Genomic DNA, 26,655 nt, shown 5'->3' with positions numbered 1-26,655 from the left:
ATAGGCAGATGGGGGATGTTCTTTTTCCCATAAAAACAATCAACGCACCAGAGGTCACCCCTTTAGATTAGAGGAACAGAGCTTCCATTTGAAGCAGCGTAGGTGGTTTTTCACGGTGAGGGCAGTGAGGCTGTGGAATGCCCTTCCTAGAGATGTGGTAATGGCAGATTCTGTTAATGCCTTTAAGAGGGGCCTAGATGAGTTCTTGAACAATCAAAATATCCAAGGCTATTGTGGTACTAATATCTACAGTTAGTACTAGTGGTTGTATTTATAGTTTATGTATGTGAGTGTATAGATTGGTAGGTGTGGGTTGTGTGTGCTGGGTTTACTTGGATGGGTTGAACTTGATGGACACTGGTCTTTTTCAACCCTATGTAACTATGTTTTGCATATAGGTGCACGCTTGATATTGTTTACATTGCTTTTGGAGTGCCAGCCTGTCACTGTGATGTGGTACCTCTCCCTTTGCTACAGTTCTAGATTGCGCGCACAGATACACGGGTGAGTGGCTGTCAGGACCTATACATTTCTATCTCTAGTTAACAATGTGTTTAGAGGTATGCTACATAATGCACTTTTTTGTGTAACCATATGGAAATCACCTATATTAATAGTTAACTAGTAAAGCCATGTGTAGCTATTGTATATTTAAGATTGTTTTTATAGTTTTTATTTTTGCATTTTTTATAACAACAAAAATTACTATTCTGATCTGAAGGGGTTACTTGACAGGTAGTTCACACATCCCAGATTTTGTTAATTTTTTGTGGGCAGTCTCTGCCCTGGTAGGCCAGTTTGTACAAAAGAAGAGAGCTGTTCACAGAGTTTTTTTCCAGAGTGACAAGGAGGGAGGCTCCTGTAATTTCCACTTTAGTGGCCGTCCTGTCGTAGAAAAACAGCAGATGGAAAAGCCTACATTTATATTGACTTGGGGTTATCTGACCAATGTGTCTGATCTGATCAATGTGTCCCAACAGAAATACCTTGGATGACCTGAAATTAAGGAAGGCAAGGTGGGTTTGTAGAAAAGTGGCAATGTCATTCCAGTAGTGGGTGATCACTGTAGAGGACCAAAAGGCATGCAGATACAGTGATATGAAAAAGTTTGGGAACCCCTCTTAAGTCTTTGGAGTTTTGTTTATCATTGGCTGAGTATCAACTTCCTTTTAATATATAACATGCCTTGTGGAAACAGTAGTATTTCAGCAGTGGATTTACAGAAAATATGCAATATGCATCATAACAAAATTAAACAGGTGCATAAATGTGAGCACAGAGATATTGCATCAAAACTTAGTTGAGCCTCCTTTTGCAAATGTAACAGCCTCTAGACTCCTCACCCAACTGATAACAGTTTGTTTGTCCTTTATTCTGGGTCCTGTTCTTAAAAGGGCTCTGGCACACAGGGAGATTAGTCGCCCGAGACAAATCTCCCTTGTTGCGGGCTAATAATCTCCCCGAAATGCCATCCCACCGGCGAAAATGTAAATCGCTGGTGGGATGGCATACTCGCCGCCGCGATTTCCCCAAAATCGCGGAAGTTGCCTTGAGAAGAAGTCAGGTCTCCTCTAGATTTTATAATCAGATTAATTAGCTGGCTTGCAACATTGTTTCAGAAGTCAGTGTCAGGAGTGCAGAGAATATAAAGAGGCAGTCAGATACTGCTTTAATATCATATACATTTACAAATAACTTTTAAATGTTAGATATTGTACTTTTTAACAATAAAAAGATCATATACAAAACATATATTTATTTGTTTTGCATTTCCCCTTGCTAATGTTTAGTAAAGAGATTATATTGGAATAAAAAAAAAAAAAAAACCTTAATAAAATGTGTAAGCAAATTGTATTTCATGAAACATGCTTCCTGTCATATAAAAAAAAAATCATTGTCTGCCCCCAGTAATCCTCCCCACTAATGATCTAAGATTGTTAATCTCATCTGTATCTATTAATTCATACCAGCACTTCCTTTGGTGGCTCTCTGCAACAGTTTCATAGGCGGATTTTCAATAAGGCTAAGCCTCCCCAAACCTGCTTGGCATCTTAAAAAAAAAACTCACTGGTGTGGAACCTTTAACATAGGGAAATCTTGTTGCATTCCTCCTTCCTGCAAACTCCGGTTCTGCTGTAATCAGCTGTGCTCTGATTGGATCTTTCTTCTTGTGACTTCTTCAGTCAGAGCACAGCTCTCTTGCCAGACAGTAAAATTGACCAATCAGGGCACAGATGTAGGCAGGGATGGGGAAATATTACAATCTAAAGGCAGTACAGAAATGAAGACTGATAAGAAGAATCTGCAGGCTGTAACCTTTACCTGAGAACCTCACCAACTCTGAACATTTGCTGCAGATTTTATCCCACTCCCACAGGTACTATACTGTATCATCCCACTCCCACAGGTACTATACTGTATCATCCCACTCCCACAGGTACTATACTGTATATGTTGTAAAGGCTGAGTCACTAGCTGAAATTAAATCCATCCCCTGAACAAGCTTATTGTGCTTTTCTATATTTGTTGTTGCTTTTGCACTTACTTTTTATTACCTTTGTCACTGTTTTGTTCATTTCTAGTTAGTTACCGTGGAGCCCTTATGAGACTGCATAGCTGGGAAACAAATCAATGTTGTGTATCACTGCCAGTGTTATAGTGTGTGGGCCTGTATATCTGCCATTCGTACCCACTGCTTCTCGCTGCATATAATGTGTTGGTTTTGTAAATATAGACAGCATTTAACTGTATATAATGTGCCTGGGATGTCAGTACCCACTGCCTTTCTCTCTATAAAATTAACTAAAACTCTTTTAAGCTAAATGATCCCAAACACAAATGCATTGAGAACCCCTCACAGAAGTGCATGTATGAATACTTAATATTGTAGGCTGAAAAAAAGCACTCGCACTTTTGAACAATATATCTGGAAGTCAGTGGGAACCACAAGAGATAGTTGGGGGGTTCACTTTTATGCCAGCAGCGAATCTCACATTAGCTTTTGATCAGTCTATTTTAGTATGAGCGATCTTTAGCCTGCCCAAACAAAAAAGTCACCCTCCACCTATGAACAGTTTAATATTCTAGTTCTGCTTTAAGCCTCAAAAAATATTCATTTTTGGTAGGCACTGCAAATTAGGTATTTCCTTTGCTCATATGTTGCTTATAGGTTGTAAGTATTCCCTGTCAATTCAGAGTCATTACATTGTGTTCCCCTGAGAGCTTGAAGCCCGAGATCTGTTTTCAGAACCCTTGGTCAGTGGTGTTTTTCGCATGCCAGGTGGATATATAAATATAGAAGAAGAGAGAGCACGATCAGCAGCTGTTGGCTGTTTTCATTCCCGGCACAGTCTCTGATGTAACTGACAGTGTAAGTTGGCACAAACATGCTACAAGTAGGAAAGGCACTCTGTCCCTTGTGCTTGTCCATCTGGTCACCAGGAACTTTTCATCGCTGTATGTAGGAAGCTTCAGTTACCAGCAACAGGAGGCTGTGAAAGTACTCATTCTGAGGCTGTGTCTAGGGACAACCAAAGGACTCCTGACCATTATCAGGTTGGTTGAACATGATGGCTGCATGTGATTCTTCTAGAACTGCTGGCTAACAACACTGTTGTATTCAGTAACTCATATTTTGTTATTTATTGATTGAGTTAAAGGGAAACTTTATTGGCACCACAAGTACTTTTTTCTTTTACCTTAAACATTTTTTTTATAATGTTTGATGAATACTATATTGGCATTTAACTTTTTTAAACTAACAATTTTTGTTATCTACAATACAACATGTTTTCCCAAAACTTGAGCATATCTCCACATGTCAAAATCATGTGCAACATTTTTCTCCATATACCCAAGGCACAATTTGCATTTGTGAGGGAACACTCATCTGTAGGAGCAACTCACAGTGGGAGCTTTGTACTTGCCTCCTGGTCAAGGCAGAAGTTAGGTACAATGCTTTCTTGCATAGGAGCATGGCAATGGCAAATTGTTGCACATAAGTAGTATAGTGCAAATAGGCTCAAGAACATTGTGCATAACATATTCCATTTCCATCGCAAATACCGCTATAATATTTAACTGTTCACTAAGGGCTTAGATTATGTGACATTAAGTGAGTGAATAAACAAAAACGTTGTTCCTTTCTAATTAAGTTACTATAATATAACACTCAGCTTAAGTCTGACCTTTCTCAAGGATGAGTAATATATTTTATTAAGTACTGAAATGTAATATCTGTTATGGGGTAACAAAGAACAGAACAGTATCAGACATTTTAAAGGTCTGTAATTTGAGCTGATGTGGCTACTTAAAAGTGTCCAGCACCCAAAAACTATATTTTTCCATAGTGACAGCTATTGTAATTATAAGCAATTTTCCAGTATGCATTCATTAATTATTTTCAGTGGCTTTAAAGCTATTTGTAAATTACTCTTAAAACAATATAACAAGATTTATATTCAGATGTAATCAGTTGACTTGCAACTCTGTTTCAGGAGTTAGAGCAAGTAAAGCTGAGAATCTAAATACAATATATACAAGCTTAAAGGAGAAGGAAAGGTAAAGACTAAGTAAGCTATATCAGAAAGGTCTATGTAAATACAGCCATAAGCACTCACAGAAACGCTGCACTGAGTTTTCTGTCAAAAGATTAGTTGTGTCTGTTTTCCTCTGCCACAGAGATGCAGCACTTTTCCCTCTCACCTCTCCTGCTCCCCCCTCCCTCAAGAATGCTAAGAACTCACTCCCCCACTTAGGAATCAGCAGGAAGCTGACTCATAGGGGCACATTTACTAATCCACGAACGTCCGAATGCATTTTTTTCGTAATGATCGATATTTTGCGATTTTTTCGTAAATTGTCACGACTTTTTCATAGCCATTACGATTTGTGCGAATTCTCGCGACTTTTTCGTAGCAGTCGCGCCGAGTACGAAAGTTTCGGATTCATTCAAGCTTCAGTATCGTGACTTTCCTTGGGCCAGGTTGGAGCTGCAGAGTGCCATTGAGTCCTATGGGAGGCTTCCAAAATCAGTCTGAAAGGTTTGCCCACCGTTTACGAGCGCTCAATACAAAAAAGCTGCGACAATATACGAGCAAATCGTAACGGCTACGAAAAAGTCACGACAATTTACGAAGTCGGATTCGTGGATTAGTAAATCAGCCCCATAGTCTTACTAACTGAGCATGTTCAGCTGGTCTGGGTGTCTGTGCTGGAGCGAGGCATTATGGGAACTTTCTTTACACAGCTCTGCGTTTTTTCTTCCTTTTTGGCTTCTGATCATCTGAACAGGAGAAATATGGGGAGACTTAAGGGCACTACTAAGAGAACTGAAGGTATGCCTGCATCTTGAGATTAACTCTTTTATTAGCCTTTCCTTCTCCTTTAATAAAAATTAACTGAGTATGTAATATTGGGGGTATTTTTATGAAGAGGTAAAAAGATAATGCTCTGAAAAATGCTCAATGCACCCCAATCATTTGTACATGTCTAGGGTGGGATGAATTAGTAAAAAAAATAAATAATTTTTTCTTACCTTTTTTTATCTACACTCAAATATAAATTCGGTCTTCCGAACCAAAATTTGTTAAAGAGCCCCACATAACACAGAAACCCCTAATATACCTATCACTGTAATCTGTTTCTTCAAAAAGTATGAATGAATAAATAAATAAATATGAATTTTTATATGCTGAAATCCAGCTGCAAAGCAGTTCTTCTCTTTCAGCATTATTTGACATCTTGCAGGGGAGGAGGGACTAAAACATTGATGTTACAAATTGTAACAACTTCTCCACAATTACAGACAGCATGCAGGAACTACATAACCCACAATGCGTTGCACTGTGATGTTCCTTTCCTCATTGACGTCATGTGTGCAGGAAAGTGTGGTATTTGCATGATGCAGTCTGAAAGTAGTCAGCCAGATCAGCAGGAGAACAGGGGGCCAGGCTTAGGTAACTGTTGCAAACCATATTATATTAAAAATCACAGAAAGGCTGCATATTTTTTAGATTGATGTAAATTGCAAAGTTGCTTGAAATTATGTTTAATTTTCAAAAAGCTTAAGTTGTGTTTGGGTGGAGTCCCACTTTACATGTAGGATGTTTTAAATGTAAAATTTGCCCCCAAACCACATTGCAGCTACTTGTACCACTCACTAAGGGCACCCTGGAAATACCAGCCCCAGACTGAAGGTAATTACAGCATTCCTTTGCATCGATGAGTGGGCTTGAATGGAATTTGTTAGAGTAGGCTTTTAATAGGAATTTACTGATTTTTTTTAATGAAAATTATATTTTTTATTTATTCCTTATCAGCTCTAAAAAAAATTAACCACACAGATCTAGTTGGTTTCTCTGCTTCTAAGTAGTTTATCTATATTAATGGTTTTAAGTTAGGACCACAATGGCAACTAAAGGGCAGATTTATTAAAATTCCAAAAAATCTTATTGATTTTTCTTGAAATTACATGGAATGTTTCTAAACGTTTATAATGTTTAGTTGATTGTCATTTGTCACTTGAATTAATCAAGTGTGAAAAAAAAACACTTTAACATTAAAGTACCTAAAGAATCCTTGACAACCTTTGAGAATTCTTGACTAAGCGGAGTGATACAAAGATTCCAACATGAACTGATAGGCCGATTCAATAGATTTTGGCAAGTTTGATCTCCTGAATTTTTTTATGGTAAGTACCACTCAGTTGGGAGGTGCCTTTGGGGGACTTTTATCTACTTATATTTTATACTGGGTCGTGTCAGTGTCCCTTTAAGCGTAAATGTACATTGTATTTAAACGTAAACAAGGCAAACGTTCTGCATGTTGCATCCTATAATCCATCTGCTTTAGTGCATTCATTCCTCTCTTACAGAATAGCCAGTACAGAAGATGACTGTAACATACTCCAGTAAAGTAGCTAATGCCACATTCTTTGGATTCCATCGATTACTCCTTAAGTGGAGAGGAAGTATTTATAAACTGCTCTACAGGGAATTTCTTCTGTTCACTAGTTTATACACCACACTGAGTGTCATATACAGGTACAGTACCTTTAATAGTAAGTTTTACATCAGTTCTACAGTGTTAGAGAACTGTAACTTTTTGGTAATGCTAAAAGGCAGGCACCCCCAAATAAAAAGGGAAACTTAGATAAATCTGGGATATTTAGCATGCATCCCTCAAACTGTTGTTAAAAAGAATGTGGTTGTATATATATGTGATTGTGAGTATAATGGCCATCATTGGGAAAGTCTTGCTCAGAAAAGAATATATTTATTTATATATTTATTATATGAATATATATTTACTGTATATAATATATTTTTTTCTTAGGGAAAATATAATAGCAAGTTTGTAAAAAAATGTATTTTGCCTGAACAATTTTTTATGTTATTAAGTTATTTTAGGTTTGATTTCTGTCCTGCCTTTTTCTTTTTTCTGGGGCAAAATTATACTGAGGCTAGATTTGTATTGATGTTACTAACAATTTATTTATTTAAGTCTGTCATTTAAGACAATGACTGGTTGCTAGGTTAAGTGGTACCCCAGCTACCATCCAGCATTTTCAATTCAGACTATAGCATGGCAGATCAGAAAGCTAAATAAGTAAAACAAAAATGCATAAAAAAATTAAAATAGTTGCTCAAATTGGACAATATACAGCAATGTTGGCCTTGTGTGTTAAAGCTACTAAAAGCACTGTTAACCTCATCTCCGTCTTTTAATCATTATACCCTTATATTTTACTTTCCCTAAATCCCTATGTATTTGTATCATGAAAATATGAATATATGAATATGAATAATGTATATATTTTTGTTTTTTACTCTTTTATATACTTACTTGTATCTAGCTGCTGTTGTCTCTCAAACCAGCAGGCTACAGCTATCCTTTACTACAATAGCATTCCTATTGTGTTATAATTCCCCCAAAATGCTTGGAGGGGACATGGCATATTCCCCAAGTGGTGTGGTATGACATATAGCACATGTGGCATGTACAGCAGAACTGTGGGGTATATGGAACACTACATGGCATAGACATCTTTGTAGGTTTTTATCATAGGCTGAGTAAGAAAATGCTAAACCAAAGTTAAACCAAGCAAGTCCTTCAGGGGGATCTCTTGCTGAATGGTTGGCCAGGCTGTTTCAAGTGAAGGTTGCTTTAGATCAGAATGTAGACTGAAAAAATAAAGGTATAGACTACAATGCTGTTATTGTTCATAAATCATTTACATTATTTACCTTCTATGGATCTCAGTTAAGAGGGCTCTTAAAATGATTGTCGAGTATAGAGGTAGTAAAAGAGAAACAGGTCAAAGGTTTATTAGAACTAGTTTCTTGTTAATTTAGAAAGTACAATGTTATCATTCTTTAAAACAACATATTTGTATCCTGTTAAACATTCTGTTGTTTATTGTAAAAAACAATAAAGAGAATTTGAAAACAAAAAGTAAGAATGTTAAGAGTAAATAAATGAGCTAATAGTTTAGAAACCTAAAGACTTGCCATTTATTCAAACATTTTTCAAAAAGCTTAGTCAAATTCCTAGTGCTCAGCCAAACAAAATTCTAATTCAGTGACCTGAAGACCCATGGCATGCAGGGCATATCTTCTGCAGGTGTGCCAACTATAAACCACTGAGAGTATGCCCTGGTAGAATGAACCTGAAGCAATGCATAACTGAATGTGACAACATTTTTTCAGACTATGCAATCTTTTAAGGTTTTGCTTTTTTGGTTCAAAACTGTTTTGGTTTTTGGCCAAATCTTGCCAAAGGTTTAATATTAAGCCAAATCCAAAAATGATGGATTTGACGCATCCCTGCATAACCCATAGAATGACTGTGAATCATCTCTCATGCATTAGTTCTTTGTGCATTGACTGATTTCTTGTATTGTAGTGGAATTCGCACTGAACAAACAAGGGCCTAGAAATATATCACATGGGTAATCTGTAAATACCATCTGTCGCACATAAAGGGTTAAAAAATTCATGTTGTTGCATTTTACTAAATGTAAGACTCCTTTCTTGCCAAGGATGCACAATGCTGGCAATACTTACAGAGTTTTCACTTGCAGTCATAGAATCTTTGTGATGAAGACCTTTGATTTGACAAAATTATGTCCACTGGAATGTGCCTTCTTTCTCCAAATGGTCACACATTCACACACTAGATGACCATGGTTAAAGGAGAAGGAAATGTAAAAACTAAGTAAGCTTTATCAGAAAGGTCTATGTAAATACAGCCATAAGCGTGCACAGAGAGAGTCCTCTATCAAAAGAAACACAGGATTTCTTGTCTTCCTTTTTCCTGTGCCAGAGTCTGCACAGCTTTCTCCTCCCCTCTCCTGCTCCCACCCCCTTAAGAATGCTAAGAACTCCCTCCCCCTCCCTTAGAAATGTGTGAGCTGAGCCATTCAGCAGGAAGCTTCCCCTTATAGTCTTACAACTGCATGTACAGGGGTCTTGGTGCAGGAGCGAGGCATTATGGGAATTTTGTTTACAGAGCTCAGTGGGTTTTTTTCTGATCATCTGAACAGTAGAAATATAGGGAGACTTATGGGCACTATTGAGAGAACTAAAGGTATGCCTGCAGCTTGAGATAAACTCTTTATTAGCCTTTCCTTCCCCTTTAAGTAATTTAAAGGATGCACAAACATTGCTGGAATCACTATGAGATTACAATAGGTGCTGGACACCAGAAAGTGAGGAAAACCTAAAAAATGATGTCTTCCCTTTATTCACTCTGTGTAATATTCGTTGTTTAAACACTGCACTATTTGCCAAAGGTATGCTTCAGTGCTTTACTGCAGTTTACAAATGTTTATTTAGTTAAGGTAAACTACTATGAGCCGCTTTCAAATAAGGGTGTACTATTTAACCAGCTTTCTGTTATTCTTTTCTGTTAAAGGTCTTACTGTGCATGATCTGCTAAACTGGGTGTTTGGTGAGGAAAGGGAAGATCAGAAGCTAAGGAGTACAGAAGTTAAGGGGTAGAACAGTTAAGAGCAAAAAAACATTGGGGAGAGAAGGAGAAAGCACTAGGCAAATGGGTAAGAAAAGTAAAGAAGAAAGGGACAGAAATATCAAAATAGTTCAGAGATGGCTACAAAATATTGCATACGAAAGGGGAGAGCTGCCAGGTGGGGCTGAAGCTAAATTGCTAGTGGCAGGAGAACTCCCTCAGCAGCATCTGAGGGGGATGCTTCAGAGTTCCCCAAACGGTCTTTTCATGAGCCAGTGAGGGCAAGTATGTCTAGTGAGGAGTTAAATGAGGAGTTAATGTGCTATGTGCTAGAAAAGGCACAGAACAATAAAAGTGTACAGAACAATAAAATTACCCTCCCTAATAGCATTACACAAGTTACTCCAAGAAATATTACATGCGAGTATTCAGGGCCCTGTGGTTCTTTAGAGTTTGCTTTGTAATATTTCCATGTAGTTTGCCTTTCAAAGATACCTTAGTTATGCCACTCCTGTTTTGTTATTTCATCTGCATGCAAGACAATAACTTTTTATTCTGATTTTTTTTTAATGGATTAAATGAGAGCCTAATAAATCCCTGACCCCTGAAGCCTCTGATGCCCTGCTTAGTCCTAACTTGTAACTGAGTTTCTGGTTTTGCCCTTGAATATTTGCCTGTAAGATCACCCCTACCATCTGAATTCCAACGGGATGCTCAATCTGCACTTCTTCAGCTGTTGCTTAGGCAACAATTCCCAGCTGGGAGATGCAGTTTAACAGCAAGCAGAGAGATACACATCTTAAAAGCTTTTGGTAAAGCTTTGTGGTTAGGCATTGAAGGATGGCAGTTTTTCTATATTATACTGTTATAGCTCTTTACAATATATAGAAGCATCAAAGCATAGAATATCACAAAAAAATGTTTTTCTCAAAATCAAGCAAGATTCTGATTCTGTGATTATGTTTCTTTTTATATTTGCTAAATATGTAGGTAGAAACAAAAAACAAAAGGTTCTTACTCATGAGAGGTTATATAGTAAAGATATGAATCCCTTCTTTGGAAAGCTGTTTTCTGGAAAGTTCCAAATTACAGGAAGTACATCTCCCACAAAGTCCATTTTAAGCAAAGAATTCTATTTTTTCTAAAGTTATTTCGGTTTTCTCTGTAATAATAAAACAGTATCTTGTACTTAATCTTACTAAACTGATTTAATCTGTATTGGTGGCAAAACAATCCTAATGAGTTTAATTTTACATGATGTTTAGCAGATTTATAGTTATCCAAACTATGGAGCGCTTATCCAGAAAACTCCAGGTCTTTCCATATTCCAGATAATAGATCCTATACCTGTATATCTGTGTATTTTAATGCAATTACTTATGTGTCCATCATGCCTACAGTGATTCTCTGGTTTTCTCAGTACGGCACTGTGAGCATGGTTTTGTCTTCAGTGGCATAACTTTCTATCAGTCAACTATACAACTGCAGAAAGGCCTTAGAGGGACAGGGGGTCCAAGAAAGGACCCACATTCCTCCTTTCTGTCTGCATCCTTTCTTTTTAATAAATTCACTCATGGGTGTGAGAGGGGGTGCCTTTGCTATAGTGGTGAATTGGCAGCACATGGGTTAATTGCCACCAAACTGGGAAAGTTTTTGCATAGCTTAAACATTACATTATAGGGCTCATTAAACATGTGGTAGTCACAGCACTACCATGATTGCACCTAACGCTATGATCTATGCCTACTTCATTATCATGAGCCCAGACATTGAACCCAATAAGGTATGAAAGAGGAAAAATTATCTTAGAATATCAAAATCCTAAACTGGGATGCAACCTTCTCATAATCTTTATGGCCATAGCCTCTTCATTAGTTCCATAGATCTTTATGTACAATTAAATTTTAGTGAGATTAAAATAACTGCTTGTGTATGAGTTTTTATTAGTACAGTAAGCAGTCAGCATGTGTTGAATGTAGTTCAATGTACATGCTGTTTGTTATCAATATCTGTTGTTTTATTTGGCTAAAAGTCTGAGCCCAACTCTTAATAAACGTCAAAATGTCATTGTATGGTGCGCTTAACACAACTTAGGATCAAAGCTTAAACCATGAAAAATATCACCAGACCCCTGTTTATCATCCAACCAAGCTTTACTGTTGGCATTGCCCTTTTAAGCAGGGACAAGTTATATTACATTACTTTATTCCCTGCAACATGTTGCACATGGTGATGTTAGGCTTGTGTGTATATTCTGATGACTAGTTCTTGTGCTTCTAGAGACAGTTAGTGTTAAAAGTGAGCAGGAGGGTTTTATGGATACTTTTGGCGGTATAATGTGACCCAATACTTTTGTCTGTATAGTTAATTGCTTCAGGGTTGGACAGTTGAAATAAAAGCACTGGGGATTTGTTAAATTCCGATTGTATTTTTAATTACAAAAGCAGTTAGTATACTCTTTTGTTTTTGTATTTTTTAAAATAGGCTTAGTAAAGATAAACTACATTTTTAAGAACCTCACCCCCCCCTCCCCAATTTTGGCGACAACAAAATACCTTTGAATGATTTGCCTGTTGCCTACATTCCCTTTATAAAGGCAGCTCTCTTTAAACTTCTGAATCACATACGTGCCTTTCCTCCGTTCCCGCTTGGAGCTGTGTTATACAACTTGCACATGTATAGTAGGTGTATTTTTTGCACATGGATAGTAGGTGTTTCTATGTAGCCATACAGTTTTAGTTATACCTACACTGTTAACGTCTCTCAACCTGGCCTTCAACAACCTTCCTTATTCCATGGGATATTATACTTTCATGTTCAAGTTCCCTTTTGTGGTCCAGCAGTTGTTTAAAACAGAATAACCGTATAGCTCCAGGAATAAATCTGCATTCAAACCAAACTAATTCTCCCAAGTGGTCAGCCCCATAGTTTGGGAACCGTTTCCTTAAGATAAATCCATGAGGAGGGTATAAATACATACATTTCCTTAGTTACACCATAGCTTTACTCATAGCCTGTGCATAAATATACCATACAATTACATTGGCATTGTTGGAAGTATATGATGGCCATTCGGAAAGCCTATGGCAGAACTCTGCTTTTCCACAGTTCTCTCACAAAGTTACTTCACAATAGTTGATGTTGTGACACAGCTATTTTTAGAGGTATACATTTATTGTCTTTCTGCTGCAGATTCTTTCTTACAGATTCTCAAAAACGTTACTTTGAAAAAGTCTCAATGTACTGTGACAAATATGCAGAACAAATCCCAGTAACATTTGTGTTAGGTAAGTAACAGTTACCCGTGGGCCAGATTTTTGCAGCGGCTTCTCTTGGAAAGATATAACGCACTTGGGGCTAAGTTCATTTAGGTATGATACCTTATTTCTCATATGTTACCAAGGGTTACACTTAAAAGGCAACATTGAACTATTTGCTTGCTGATCAATAAAATTGAGTAAAAAATCATACCTCCAGTCTCTCTTTCCCCACAGGCCCATGAGGCAGCTGCATCATTAGTAGGGAAGCTTGAAGAGAAAGCGTAGCTTATTTTAGGGACAGCAGAGGGGATCTTTTATTGTGATAATGACATTACAAAAAAAAAATGTCAGTGTTTTTTTAAACAGAAATGTAATTGTATGTGCAGTTGAGCCAACTTTAACAGCCATGGCCCAATATACAACTGCTGATGGTGTGACCACTTTCTTAAAGTAAGTTAAGTTGAGGTGTTAAAGCATGACAGCCAAAAACCTGAAGAGGTTTTACTAAAGAGATAAAGTGCCAAATGCTGAGGTCTAGTAACAATCAATCAGCAGTTATCAGTTACTGTTCTACAGTGGTCAGAAAGTAAGCAACCACCCCATTGGTTCACATAGGTAGTTAAACCAAGGAATACTTTGCCCTATAATGAAATATTGAAGTAGAATGTTATCATTCCTAATTGAATCAAGCCCTTTGCATGAAAATTTTATGGCACACAGAAGGCATGATAAGGGTACTAACACCTATTCAATTGCTTCTTTTTGAGTGCAAACAGTTGGCTTCCTGCTTTATCATAAATGCCTTGTTGTTCTGTTGTATCTTTTAATTTTGCCTTCTGTTAGTTTGCATCACTCTTCAGAAAGTTATTTAGCTTGAGCCCAGAAAATCAAAGGGGTTGCAAAATCCATAAGCCATCATGTATTCATAAAAAGGAAGAAGACCAGCAACGGGAAATACGCAGGATACACAGTTTTCCAAAAATGTTGCCAGGTTTCTCAGCTATCACTCTTTATATTCAACGCATACTACTTACAATTAACTACAGTGTATATTTATGTAAGGCAGGGACAGTAAATTTGTCACACTAGATTTTCATAATGACAACCAAATTAATTATACAGCACTCATAAAAATGATTTCTTTCTGTTCTAAATATATAGTAAAACATTTGTTTTTGCAAGGCTTCAGGTGCATATTTTTTTAGAAAATGCATGAACTGTCATTTTACCCCTCCTTAAAACATATGATAAAATAGACATCCTTTCTAGATGTATCTGTATGTAGATTTCATTTCTGCAGTAAAACGGGACAAATCTACCCCCTCTGAATATTGGTTCAAAGTTTTCCAGCATTTATCTTTCCCTGTAGATTAGATGATCTGCATATACGGTACATACAGCAATAGTCATTACATTTGTTGTATGTGTATTTGTATCACAAACATATGTGCAACAATGACCCAGCACTGCATTAGGGTTCAGTGTAATGTTTGAAAAGATTACACATAATATGAAAAAGAACCTGAGAAGAAAGACAATAGATAAGGTTCAGCTCTATCATCCCCAGTGTTCCCCAACCAGTGGCTCGTGAGCAACATGTTGCTCACCAACCCCTTGGATGTTGCTCCCAGTGGCCACAAAGCAGGTGCTCATTATTGAATTTCTGGTAAGGAGGCAAGTTTTGGTTGCATAAAAACCAAGTATAATGCCAAATTGAGCCTTCTGCAGACTACCAGTCTACATAGGGGCTATTAAGTAGCTAATTATAGCTCTTACTGGCACCTACAGGAACCTTTTTCATGCTTGTGTTGCTCCCCAACACTTTTTCCATTTAAATGCGGCTCACAGGCATAAAAGGTTGGGGATCCCTGCTCTAACCCTACTCCAGAGAGGTGTACAAAAGCCCCCATGAGAGTTATCCCTATATATAAGTGGGCCAAACATGGTCAGTATAAGATGTTAACTCTCCTCCCTGACTGATCTCTGGATAAATTCACCCAGATATGTACTGTCCAGGTTAGAAAATCCTGTTGGGTAAGGACCACATAAGCCCTTTGATGCAGTCCTTACCTAATTGGTCTAAATAGGCCTGCAATATGATGTATGTATGTATGTATGTATGTATGTATATCTTTATTTATAAAGCGCTACTTATGTACGCAGTGCTATACAGTAGAATACATTTATACAAACAGGGGGTTATTAAGATAATAGATAAATACAAAGTACAACAATAAATACAAATAAATACAAGATACATTTGCAATAAGAGTCAAAGACACAAGAGGAAGGAGGTCCCTGCTCCGTAGAGCTTACAATCTATATGGGAGGGTAACTAACAGACACAAATAGGCAAATGTAAGTGCTGTAGGTCACAGTGGGTGACACTACAATATAAGTGCCATGATCATGATCCTATCAGCATTATTTGGCCCAGCATGTGAATGACAAATCAGGCAAAGATCCACTCATTTCATGGTCTCACCAAACAAGGGTATTTTACAGGTATGCCAAGTTGTAATCATGAGTTCTAAAGTATACACTGGAATGTGTTGAAAAGTTTGACAAATTTGTATCAATATTGTATTTAATTGAATCCAATGTCATTTAGAAGCATCCGTTAATCCTGTGAAATCCTTTTTGCAAACCCTGGCAATGGTTTGTCCCACAGCTAAGAACATAAAAATGTAAGCAGCATTCTAGCGTCACAAAGCATTTAGAATAAGGACCAAATCTATTTTTTTCGCTTTGACCTGCACTAGATTCAGTGATATCTGCCAATTAATCCGAAACTTGGCGTGTGTTGGCAGATATAGGCTGCATGTGCCTGCACCCGGGCAGAATCAGTGTAAGTGTAGGGGTGGATTGTCAGCCTGTGTTTATCCACAGGTCAATAATCCGCCTTGTGTGACCTTGCCCTTACACTCACTTAACTAAGTGCAGTACATGTATGTAGCTGCTTAGATGATGGATATCTGATCCAAATGCAAGCATTTTGCTGTCATTTCTACACCAGTTCTAGAATGCTTATCATAAGCGAAACAGGAGACTGTTTCTTGCTGCATGAGTGCCAAATATATATTTTCCCTTCAAGCAAAACAAGTGTGTACTTTAGGGTTAATTCGGGGACACTTCTAATAAATCCATGTCGCAAGGCACTGCACCGCAAATCAATTAAATTGCTTTCATCACAGCCCTTCTAGCTGTTTTTTTCTAGACATGCCCTGAATTTTCAAGTGACCTGGTAACTTTAGACTACATTATATAAATGTTACACGTTGCTTTTGGGTACAAGTAAACAATTTTTATCGCAGTATCATACAATATATTCTGTGTCAGTACTTATTTCAGTATCCCTTTAGTATCCCATACAATACATTCTACGTGTAAATACATTCTTGGAACCCTGAGGCTGTCAAATATTCAAATACAAAAAAAAGTGCATATTTATCTTTTGTCTGCCACAGGAAACAATATATATTTTTTCAACTTATAGGGTTTTATGTCACTCTTGTGGTAAACCGGTGGTGGAACCAGTTTGTGAATCTTCCTTGGCCTGACAGACTTATGTTCCTCATCTCCAGCAATGTACATGGGAGAGATGAATATGGGCGTTTGCTGAGAAGAACTCTTATGCGTTATGTGAACCTAACATCCCTACTGATCTTCCGCTCTGTCAGCACTGCTGTATATAAAAGGTTTCCAACCATGGACCATGTTGTAGAAGCAGGTATTTTGTTCTCAAACATGTCACCTACTGCAATAAATCATGAATACATGTATTTACCTTTGAAAAGCTTACCTAAAACTAAACATCAGATTATTTACTCAAAATAACTGTGGAATAAAATCACATAAATTCAAACATAACATACCCCCGATAACCTGCATGGGCATTACAGACATCACCAAAATGTTCCATTACTTTTTAATTTATTTATAGGTAATCAAGGCCCTACACATGAAATACAACAATATCTGGATGGCTGCAAGTTGCCTGTGGTTATGCCTGTTTAAATTAAATAGTTTTTAACAATTTTCCCTTTTTTTAAACCAGTATTTAAGAAACATAATTTTGATGCAGTTAAGTAGAGTAAGTATGAAGTACTGTATGTAGCACCAAGCTTTACCCTATACGTGAAGCACATGTCTGATTAAACCTTGCAGTGCTCCATGTATTACCTTACCGCTGCCCTTACTGGAGATGTGACAGTTTAATGAAAGGCCAGTCTGAGCATTTGCAACTATATAATTCTGTAGATGGAAGCTAAAAATAGGGGCAATATGAATACTGTATTGTTTCCTTTATTTTGTGTATATTTGCCAGCTGAACACCAAGAAACCCCCTGGAGTCATGTGATTTATATATAGATGGCATGCCATTCTAAAAAGGGCTTATGGTTTATCACAGCTAGCAAGAGGTCAGGTAACATGTGTTGATGCGTGCTGGCACAAAGAATGTGCTGCATAACGAAAGACTCTTTTCATCAAGAAGGCCAAAAATGATGATGGTATAAAAATAGCCAATAACAGTTTCTATGCTAGCTACTTGAAGTTAAACAGAAAATAAACTATAGTTATACTGTATACAGAACAATGCAAAATATATACCACCATCCATTACTGACCTGTGTGCCTTAAAGGAGAAGGAAAGGCTAAGTCACTTGGGGGTGCCAAAATGTTAGGCACCCCCAGTGACTTAGATCGCTTACCTTTTATCCTGGCTGGTGCCCCTGTACGAAGAGAACAGCACCAGCCCCGGGTAGCAGCGAGCGCTTCCTACTTGCGCAGTAGAGTGAAAAGCCGAACTTGAACAAGAAAGTCGGCTTTTCACTCTACTGCGCTTGCGCCGGCCCACGGATTTCGCCGGCAGAAGAAAAAGGAAGAAGGAAGCGCTCACTACAAGTACCCTGGGCTGGTGCTTTTTTCTCCTAACAGGGGCACCAGCCCTGGGTACAAGGTAAGCGATCTAAGTCACTTGGGGGTGCCTAACATTATGGCACCCCCAAGTGACTTAGCCTTTCCTTCTCCTTTAAGTACTAGGTAGTATTTGTAAAGAAAAACACCACTGGGCAAATCCAGTGTATAACAATGTGTAGCCTAAATGAGTTCAGTAAAAAAACATACAACCTTTTAGTTTACCTTTTTTTACAGTGTAAATTATACATTTTGTGGAATAAATTCAATCCCAAGGGAATCAGCATATTTTTGGCAGTGATCAGTGTCCCAGAATTAGCCTTTATTTACACTGACTAGAGCTGCAAGGTTAGTTGTTTTATATCAATATAAATAATTTCAGGCCTATTTACGAGTTGCAAAATTTAACAAGAGTTCTGTTTTTAACAGGGTTTATGACCTCAGATGAAAGAAAACTATTTGACAGCCTTAAATCTCCCCATCTTAAATACTGGGTGCCTGTAATCTGGTTTGGAAATCTTGCTTCAAAAGCTAGATCAGAAGGCAGAATTCGGGACAGTATAGATTTGCAAATGATGATGAATGTAAGTAAAAGTAATTAAATGAAGCTTGAACCTCTGTGACAAGTTGTGAATGTTGGGTCAATTATTTTCTTTTCCTAAGCTGTTAATAGTATGATCTATTAATGGAGGTGCAGATGTTTTCGCTTGTATCATAGAAAAATCTAAAAATATCTTGTGTAGCGGACTAAGGAAGTAATAATTACTTAAAGTAGGTATGTCAAGCTACGGGCTGGATCTGTAAAGAGTTGGGAGAGCAGAAGGCAGCTGAGTACCTGCATTAAGCCGTCCCCCCACAAAATATCTTCAGGAGGGGTCTGAAGCACACCTGCAGGACCCTGACCCTCTGCTGCTATCTGTAGAAAAAAAAACTGATGATTAAAGCCTATTGTGAAGGTCCAGCAACTATGGTTTAGGAACCACAGACAGTCTGACAGGAAGAGACAGAAACACATGTAACCCATGGCCTACTAGACATTGCAGGGAGTAACAACTTGCCAGGTCTTGTGTGCTGAAGATATTGGCTCGTGTCCTGAATAGTAATAGCCATTCTAAACTGCACTTGTTATCAGTATTATTTTGCAGTTTACTCTGTTTTTAATAATATCAGTGTTAATTTCAGTCTTTTAAATTGCTAAGAACTGCACTCATAATTATTGCAATCAGTTGGTCTCTATACAGTAAATTGCAAATAATTAAAATACTGCAAGACCATGCATGATACTTGTCATCTAATCATTTGTTCTGGCCTGCAAATCGACTGCCTGCCTACAACAGAACTGCAGGTTTAGGCTAATGATGTGCCTGTCAGTTTCTCTGCTGGTGGAAACTGCTTGCAGATATGTGTAAGATTGCTGTGTCGTATTGTGACCATGCTGTGTGCTATTGGGTTTCACGGCAACCTACTACCACTGCTGGTACAGGCTGTTTTCGGAAATATGCTGCTGGAGAAGCTGTTAGGTATAACATTAGCCTTATACAATAATAGCTAGATTATTTTTAAAGTTAAAATTAATTTTTGTAAAAAACTATATTGTGGTTACAATACTGAATCCAGTGTTTCAAGTATACTTCTGTATGTATAGTTTGTTTTTAATAGCTTATCATTGTTAACCCTTATATCTTTATAGCTAATCATCACTAAAACTTAATATATTCACATTTGATTGATCCCAGGAGATGAACAAGTTCCGATCCTGGTGCAGTCTACTGTTTGGCTATGACTGGGTTGGAATCCCTCTAGTCTACACTCAGGTACAAGTTTTGCCTCCCTTGTTAAGAAATGTACAATGATTTTTTCACAGTGAGGCATAAATTCATTCTAATATTTTTTCTGCTTTGCAGGTAGTAACACTTGCTGTATATACATTTTTTTTTGCTTGTATAATTGGACGTCAATTCTTAGATCCCAAGCAAGCATATCCTGGCCATGATTTAGACCTGTATATTCCAGTCTTCACATTACTGCAATTTTTCTTTTATGCAGGCTGGCTAAAGGTAAGCTAAAACATCATGTGATATCCATAAAGATCTCTCCACACATCTCTACATAGCAGCTGCATTGGCATTTATCATCTTTTGTTTAAACAGTGTTGACATATTGTACAGTGCTCTGCTGAGATTATACATCATTCTAATCAGTCCCTATGCCTGCTGAGCTTTTGGTCTAGGTCAGTGCTGTCCAACTGGCGGCCCGCGGGCCGCATGCGGCCCGCGACCCCCCTCTGTGTGGCCCCCCACCTGTCTGGCTGCTTTGATGCCTTACCTTTGAGTAAGCATTAAATGGTATCAGTACTGTGATTAACTGGCCCCCTGCATGGTTCTCACCTCAGATTCAAGCTGTAATCCCCCTGTATTGTTTTAAAAATGTAATCCCCTGTGTTTTTCACACCTTTTAATACCTGCATTGTTCACCCCCTGCAGTGTTCACACCTCAGGCTCAGCCTGTAATCACTCCCATTGTTCACTTCTTCACACCTCAGACATAGGTACTGTAGGCAGAGTATGGCACATACAGCCAGCATAGGTCAGGGAGGGTATGGCACACACAGTCAGGGTAGGGTAGGCAGAGTATGGCACATACAGGCAGGGTAGGGCAGGCAGAGTATGGCACACAGAGGCAGCATAGGGAAGGCAGAGTATGGCACACACAGGCAGGGTAGGGAAGGCAGAGTATGACACACAGAGGCAGCATAGGGAAGGCAGAGTATGGCACACACAGGCAGGGTAGGACAGGCAGAGTATGGCACACACAGGCAGGGTAGGACAGGCAGAGTATAGCACACACAGACAGCATAGGACAGGCAGAGTGCTGCCTGTGCGTGCCATACTCTGTTTGCCCTATGCTGCTTGTGGGAGGTGAACCTGGCAGGGGTTTGTTGTGGGAGTTTGTTAGCAGTTGGAAATAGCCATTAAATGGTCCCTAAGGTGTGTAATTATGTACTGGGGGTTGCTCTGCTATCCACAGGGGAGGAGGAGGCATATGGAATTTAAGGGTATATCTTAATATGACATAATTCTTTCACATATGAATGATGGTTGATATCCCCACAGTAAGGACCAAGCATTTGGGATTTTGCTGTGCTACCACCATTGTGATAAAATAGGTGTGGTTTGAAGTGGGTGTGGTTTCAAAAAGGGGGGTGGTCAAAACTGGCTTCCATTAGCGGCCCTCCACCATGTATGCTAGAGAAATTCCGGCCCTCGGCACTGTAGAAGTTGGACAGCACTGGTCTAGGTGTCTAATACATACACATTCTAGGGTAATTCTTACCAGTAGCCAGTGAACCTGCCTGTATGCTTTTGAAGTGTGGGAGGGAAAAGAAAGCCCACCCAAGCAAGTAGAGATCATACAAATGCCTTGCAGATAGTAACCAGTGATGCAACGAATCAGCAATTAGAATTGAACAGAATTGAACATTTAGAAAACAAATCCACTGTGGATTTCCATAGGAAATCCAGCAACAAAGCTGGGGGGTAGGGGATTGCAGGCTCTGTGGAAGTGACATCACCAGCACGCTGCATGTGACATCATGCACACATGCACAACGTAGGGCAGTATCTAGGTCCGGTGCCTAGGGCAGTACCGGACCTAAATACACACCTGGCTACCTTAAACTGACCTGCAAGCCATGGGGCAGCAGGAGTGGACCTTTATACCTCCCCACGTCCACCCCTTACAAATGCACCACTGATTTATTAAGTCAGTGCTGTATTAGTAAACAGAGCGCAGAGGCCTGCAGCTATTTGCACACCACGAACATAGCATGCAAAATGAAAAAAAAAACCCTGATTTCAGCACTTTTTCACTTTGCATGCTAAATTTGGGTTTGCAAATGAGTGTGTGCAAGATTCTATATGATGCACAGATGCGGCATACTTGGCAACAACCAGGATATCAACACATTGTGCATTTGCTTGTTTTCCCAAATTAATTTTGCAGTTCTTTTCTGTCCTATTTCTGGATCAGCAGCAAATTTCATATGACCTGTTGCCTAAAACTGCAGTACATACTGTATTAATGCTGCATTTTACTAGAGGTTTATATCCCTCTTTTTTACAGAATAAAATTAAACGTCTGAAGCTGCACACTATTGCTTGCATTTGTTATTTACAATAATCTCCAAATTCATGTCCATTACATAACCTACTTATAATATTATGTATTTATTTTTTTGTCCACGACTACTTCGTTCTTGAAAATGTAACTGAATAGGTAATATCCAGTACTAATTAACATTCTTTTCCCAGGTTGCAGAGCAACTTATTAATCCCTTTGGTGAGGATGATGATGACTTTGAAACAAATTGGTGCATAGACAGAAATCTTCAGGTCAGTTTATCCCTGGGGTATATTTAGGCTAGGGTTGTATCTTTGCCAAAATTGCAAAATTCACTATAAATATGTGTGTGTGGATAAAATATAATCATATTCATCTTAATAAGGCCAATGTGTAACATTGCATAAATTCATTATTAGTATAAAACATTTGAGATTACTTAGGCTGATTGCCCATAAACCCCTAAGACTCATGTTCAAGTGCTGAATGTGGGCCTGTGCCGCCAGGCACATATTTTAGAAGAGGGACAGCAACAGGAAACAAGAGATTTGCATCAGGGTCACAGAGGGGTAGGGACTTGAGAAATATTACACCCACTACATTTTTGGCTTTCATTGGCCTTTAAAAGCTAAGCTTTTGAATAATACCATGAATAGTCTATTTAAACTGAAAAAATGAATATTAATAGAAATAATTGTTATATCCAGGTATCACTTATGGCTGTGGATGAAATGCATATGAACTTACCAAAAATGAACAGAGATATTTACTGGAATGACTCTGATGTTCGACCACCATACACGCTAGCAGCTGCTGATTACTGCATTCCTTCATTCTTGGGTTCAACTGTCCACATGGGGTAAGTTGCCTTAGCAGTAAACTAGAATCTTATGCTATTCTAAACGTCTTTGTAACCATAAGTACACAGTAAATCGTGCACACAACAGACAATGTAGAAAGCTTCTGGATTTTTGTCACCTTTGGAATCAGGAGCCCTAAAGTACTTGTTCCTAGCTCCTAGAACAGCAGGAAAGGGAGAGAAATATTAACAGAGATGCAGTCTATGAGGAAGCAATAAGAAACCTGGGCTGGAAGGGCCTGTAATAGATCAGGCAATGCTTTACAAAATCATCAGGCAAATTCTGAATCTGTAACAAGCAAAACATCAGGTCAGAGATCAGAACCTAAGCTGTAATACTATGGGAAACAGTTTCACATTAGGAGAAAGGAAGGGGATAAGAGAAGGAATTAACAGATCTAAACAGACACAAGGAGTAATTCAAAAACATGACACCCAAAAACTGATAGTACTGACAGGCCCTAAAGAAGGAAAGGCTTGTAGCTGAACAGGAGATAAGAGTCATGTTTAGGGCATTACCAGACAGCTATAAAACACTGTATTTGCAGTGCTGCCATATACTGGGCATGTACAGCTGTGTAACCATTAGTTTGCACTTATACCAGTTAGCATTCATTTTGCAGTAGAGCTGAAGGTAAATTTAAAAACCATATTGTGCTAACTGTATATATTACAGACTCCCTGATTCGGTATTTCTGCGGGAAGACTGGCTGCTGGATGAAGACAAACCTAGAAGGCAACATTCAGTTTTGAGAAGAGTAAAACGTTTTTTAAGTGTTCATGAACATTCTCCAGACTCCAGCAGTCGGGGAGGGTACAGCAGACAGGGAAGTGATGCATCCAATATATTCTTTCCAAGTGAACTCAATTATAGCGGCAGTTTTCATGATGCACCACATAGAGCAAGACATCATGCATTCCATACTAAAAGACGGGAATCAACTGATAAGAATTCAAAACCCACCACACCTAAGGGAGATTTGTCAACTATTCGGGAAGCTAGCAGGTCTGATACTTCTGGAAGAGCATCTACCAGCAATGGGCTTACACCTGATATAGCTTTAAAAGTTCCTGAAGTAGCTACAAGTAGTTCTGGTGAGACCATGACCACTGCCCATTCAGCTGTCCCTCCTCAGTCCAATTCACTGACAGTATCTGATACAATGGAATGTTCTGGTAATTATCAATGTGATACTAACACTGCAGTACAACATCCTGAACAAGTTTCACAAGAAGAACGAGCAGTAAAGGCACCAGTACAAGGTGTGGAAAAATCAGCCAATAAAGCAAAAGACCATCAAAAGCGCTTCCACCGATGGAGTGACACAGTGTTTCCAACAGAGAGTCATGTAACAAATGCTCCCCCAAACACAAAATCTGAGCAAAGCATTCCTCTTTTAATTGCTTCAGAGAACAGAACAGAAACAGACCCCAATCCAGGAGCTCATATGCTGCCTAGAGAAGAAGTGTTCAATCCACCAAAACATACTGAGATTAAAGAGACAGATATTCTGGAGTTTCATGATGAAAAGAAAGAACATAGAGAATAAAATAAGTATTCTAATATATTTAAGAACTCTAGGTTACAAAGCAAACTTATAAGAATGATTGGGAATATTCTGTTTTTTAAAATGAATGTATTAAAATCTATTTTTTGCACAATATTTTACCTTTTTTTCTTGTGTCAGAGTAAGAAGATGATTCCATATGCCATGGAAAGGATTTTTGCAGAAAATTTGCTAAAAAATTACTAAAGGCTAAATTGGTGATAATATGTGCACTGTGGGCCCGATTCACTAAAGTCCGAAATAAGGAGTGCTATTTATAGCATGCATTAAAAATCTTATCACTTCTTATTTTTCGCTCGATTCACTAAAAGGACACTTGTCATAATTAAGAAGCGATGTTCTTGGTGTTATTTATCTTGCGACGACATATTTTCAAGCAATATATTACGCAGCGCACAACATATTACGCAGCGTGCGATATTTTACACAGAGCGCAATATATTACCCACGTAACCATTACTTTCTGAAGACTACTGCGTAAAATATCGCGTGCTGCGTAATATGTTGTGCGCTGCGTAATATATTGCTTGAAAATATGTCGTCGCAAGATAAATAACGCCAAGAACATCGCTTCTTAATTATGACAAGTGTCCTTTTAGTGAATCGAGCGAAAAATAAGAAGTGATAAGATTTTTAACGCATGCTATAAATAGCACTCCTTATTTCGGACTTTAGTGAATCGGGCCCTGTATGTCTATTTCAGTCTTAAAAATCTGTGCCTGAGAAACTGCTTGTATGGACAATATTGCAAATTGTACTATATGCATGTAAATCATTATCAGAAGCAAGAAACTAACAGCTTGATTCTACTAGTTCTAATAGTTAAAGCCATCTCAATCTGCAGAGGGCCCTCTTCTCTAACTACATGACCCACACACCACATTATGGCCTGCTCTTCTGTTCCAGGTTATTAAAAGGCAGAGTAGGGCAGTTTCTGTGCCTGGCTCTCTCATGGAGTTTGCTGACCAGGAGCATGCACAGGTAAAGCAAACCTCAACTGCCTATGGTCCTGGTCATAGGAAGTCAAGAGGCCATAATTTGTGGCCCACAACCCAACACTACATTGCCTTTTATTATGAGGTACTAGGGATAGAGTTCATATTGGGGAGTGTGAATAATTTTGAGAGAACCTATGCACTATGATTACCATGCTTTATTTTTACCAGCCAGGTGGCAACCCTACCTATGAAAAGCTTACTTATTCGGGTATAAATTATCAGATTGGTGTATATATCAGTAAATATTGCACTTTTACATCTTTACTATGGGTCCCCATTCTGTGATGTTCTTTTTGTCACTGACATATTGCATTCGCTGGCTGATGTATCATCTATGTATGTCTGCTTTTACTTTGTGTGTGAGCACTTCGTATCATTATGGGATTATCCCATGGCACATATTATTAGATATATTTTTCATGAAAAGTATTTATATTAAACAGTGTTTTACATATTGTATGTTTAATGTGATATTTTTATAGAGCTCTGCAAAACCTGCACAAGGTTTAATAGCACACTACAACAGCATCACCCCTTTTTGCAGAATTCACTGCATTGCAGGAAAAAAACCCATGGCAATTGTGCTTGAAACTGCACTTTGCTCACTGCGCTTGCAGAAGTACATGCGCTCTAATGTCTATATATGACACCATCTTTTCAAAATATTCCAACCTGTGGATATATTTTAGTTAGGATTAGTAGCCTTGTCCATATCAAAGTGTGGTGGTTCTTTGTAAAAATGAACCAAATTGGCAGTTCTTTGTGTCCCTGCTGAAAACTGGCTATTGTTAACAATTCATAAGTAATTTCAAAACTGGGCAAACATATTTTAGATTTACAGTTGAGATCATATCTGGCTTCAAAAACTAACTGTGAAAAGGAAATTTACAGATATAAATCTACTAGTTGAACCCACAAAAGTTTGGCTAGCTACACACAGACAATGAATGAATAAATTGGAAAGA

The 26,655-nt window shown here is 38.3% G+C and overlaps 1 protein-coding gene across 5 annotated transcripts; it reads left to right on the top strand.

Annotated features, from left to right (window-relative positions):
* Nucleotides 1–365: 365 nt before the first annotated feature.
* best3 (bestrophin 3) lies at nt 366–24,788 on the top strand. Of its 5 annotated transcripts, none has more exons than XM_031897743.1 (10): nt 366–504; nt 6,875–7,043; nt 13,162–13,256; nt 16,726–16,959; nt 18,576–18,730; nt 19,883–19,960; nt 20,051–20,203; nt 22,457–22,537; nt 22,973–23,124; nt 23,801–24,788. In XM_031897743.1, the coding sequence occupies exons 2-10, from the start codon at nt 6,892–6,894 to the stop codon at nt 24,672–24,674; spliced, it is 1,974 nt and encodes a 657-aa protein (XP_031753603.1). In that variant the 5' UTR covers nt 366–504; nt 6,875–6,891; the 3' UTR covers nt 24,675–24,788.
* The last annotated feature ends 1,867 nt before the right edge of the window (nt 24,789–26,655 follow it).

Source organism: Xenopus tropicalis, chromosome 3 (assembly GCF_000004195.4).
Source record: "Xenopus tropicalis strain Nigerian chromosome 3, UCB_Xtro_10.0, whole genome shotgun sequence".
In the NCBI taxonomy this organism is placed as follows: Eukaryota; Metazoa; Chordata; class Amphibia; order Anura; family Pipidae; genus Xenopus; species Xenopus tropicalis.
This window is presented reverse-complemented; position numbering and strand designations above follow the sequence as displayed.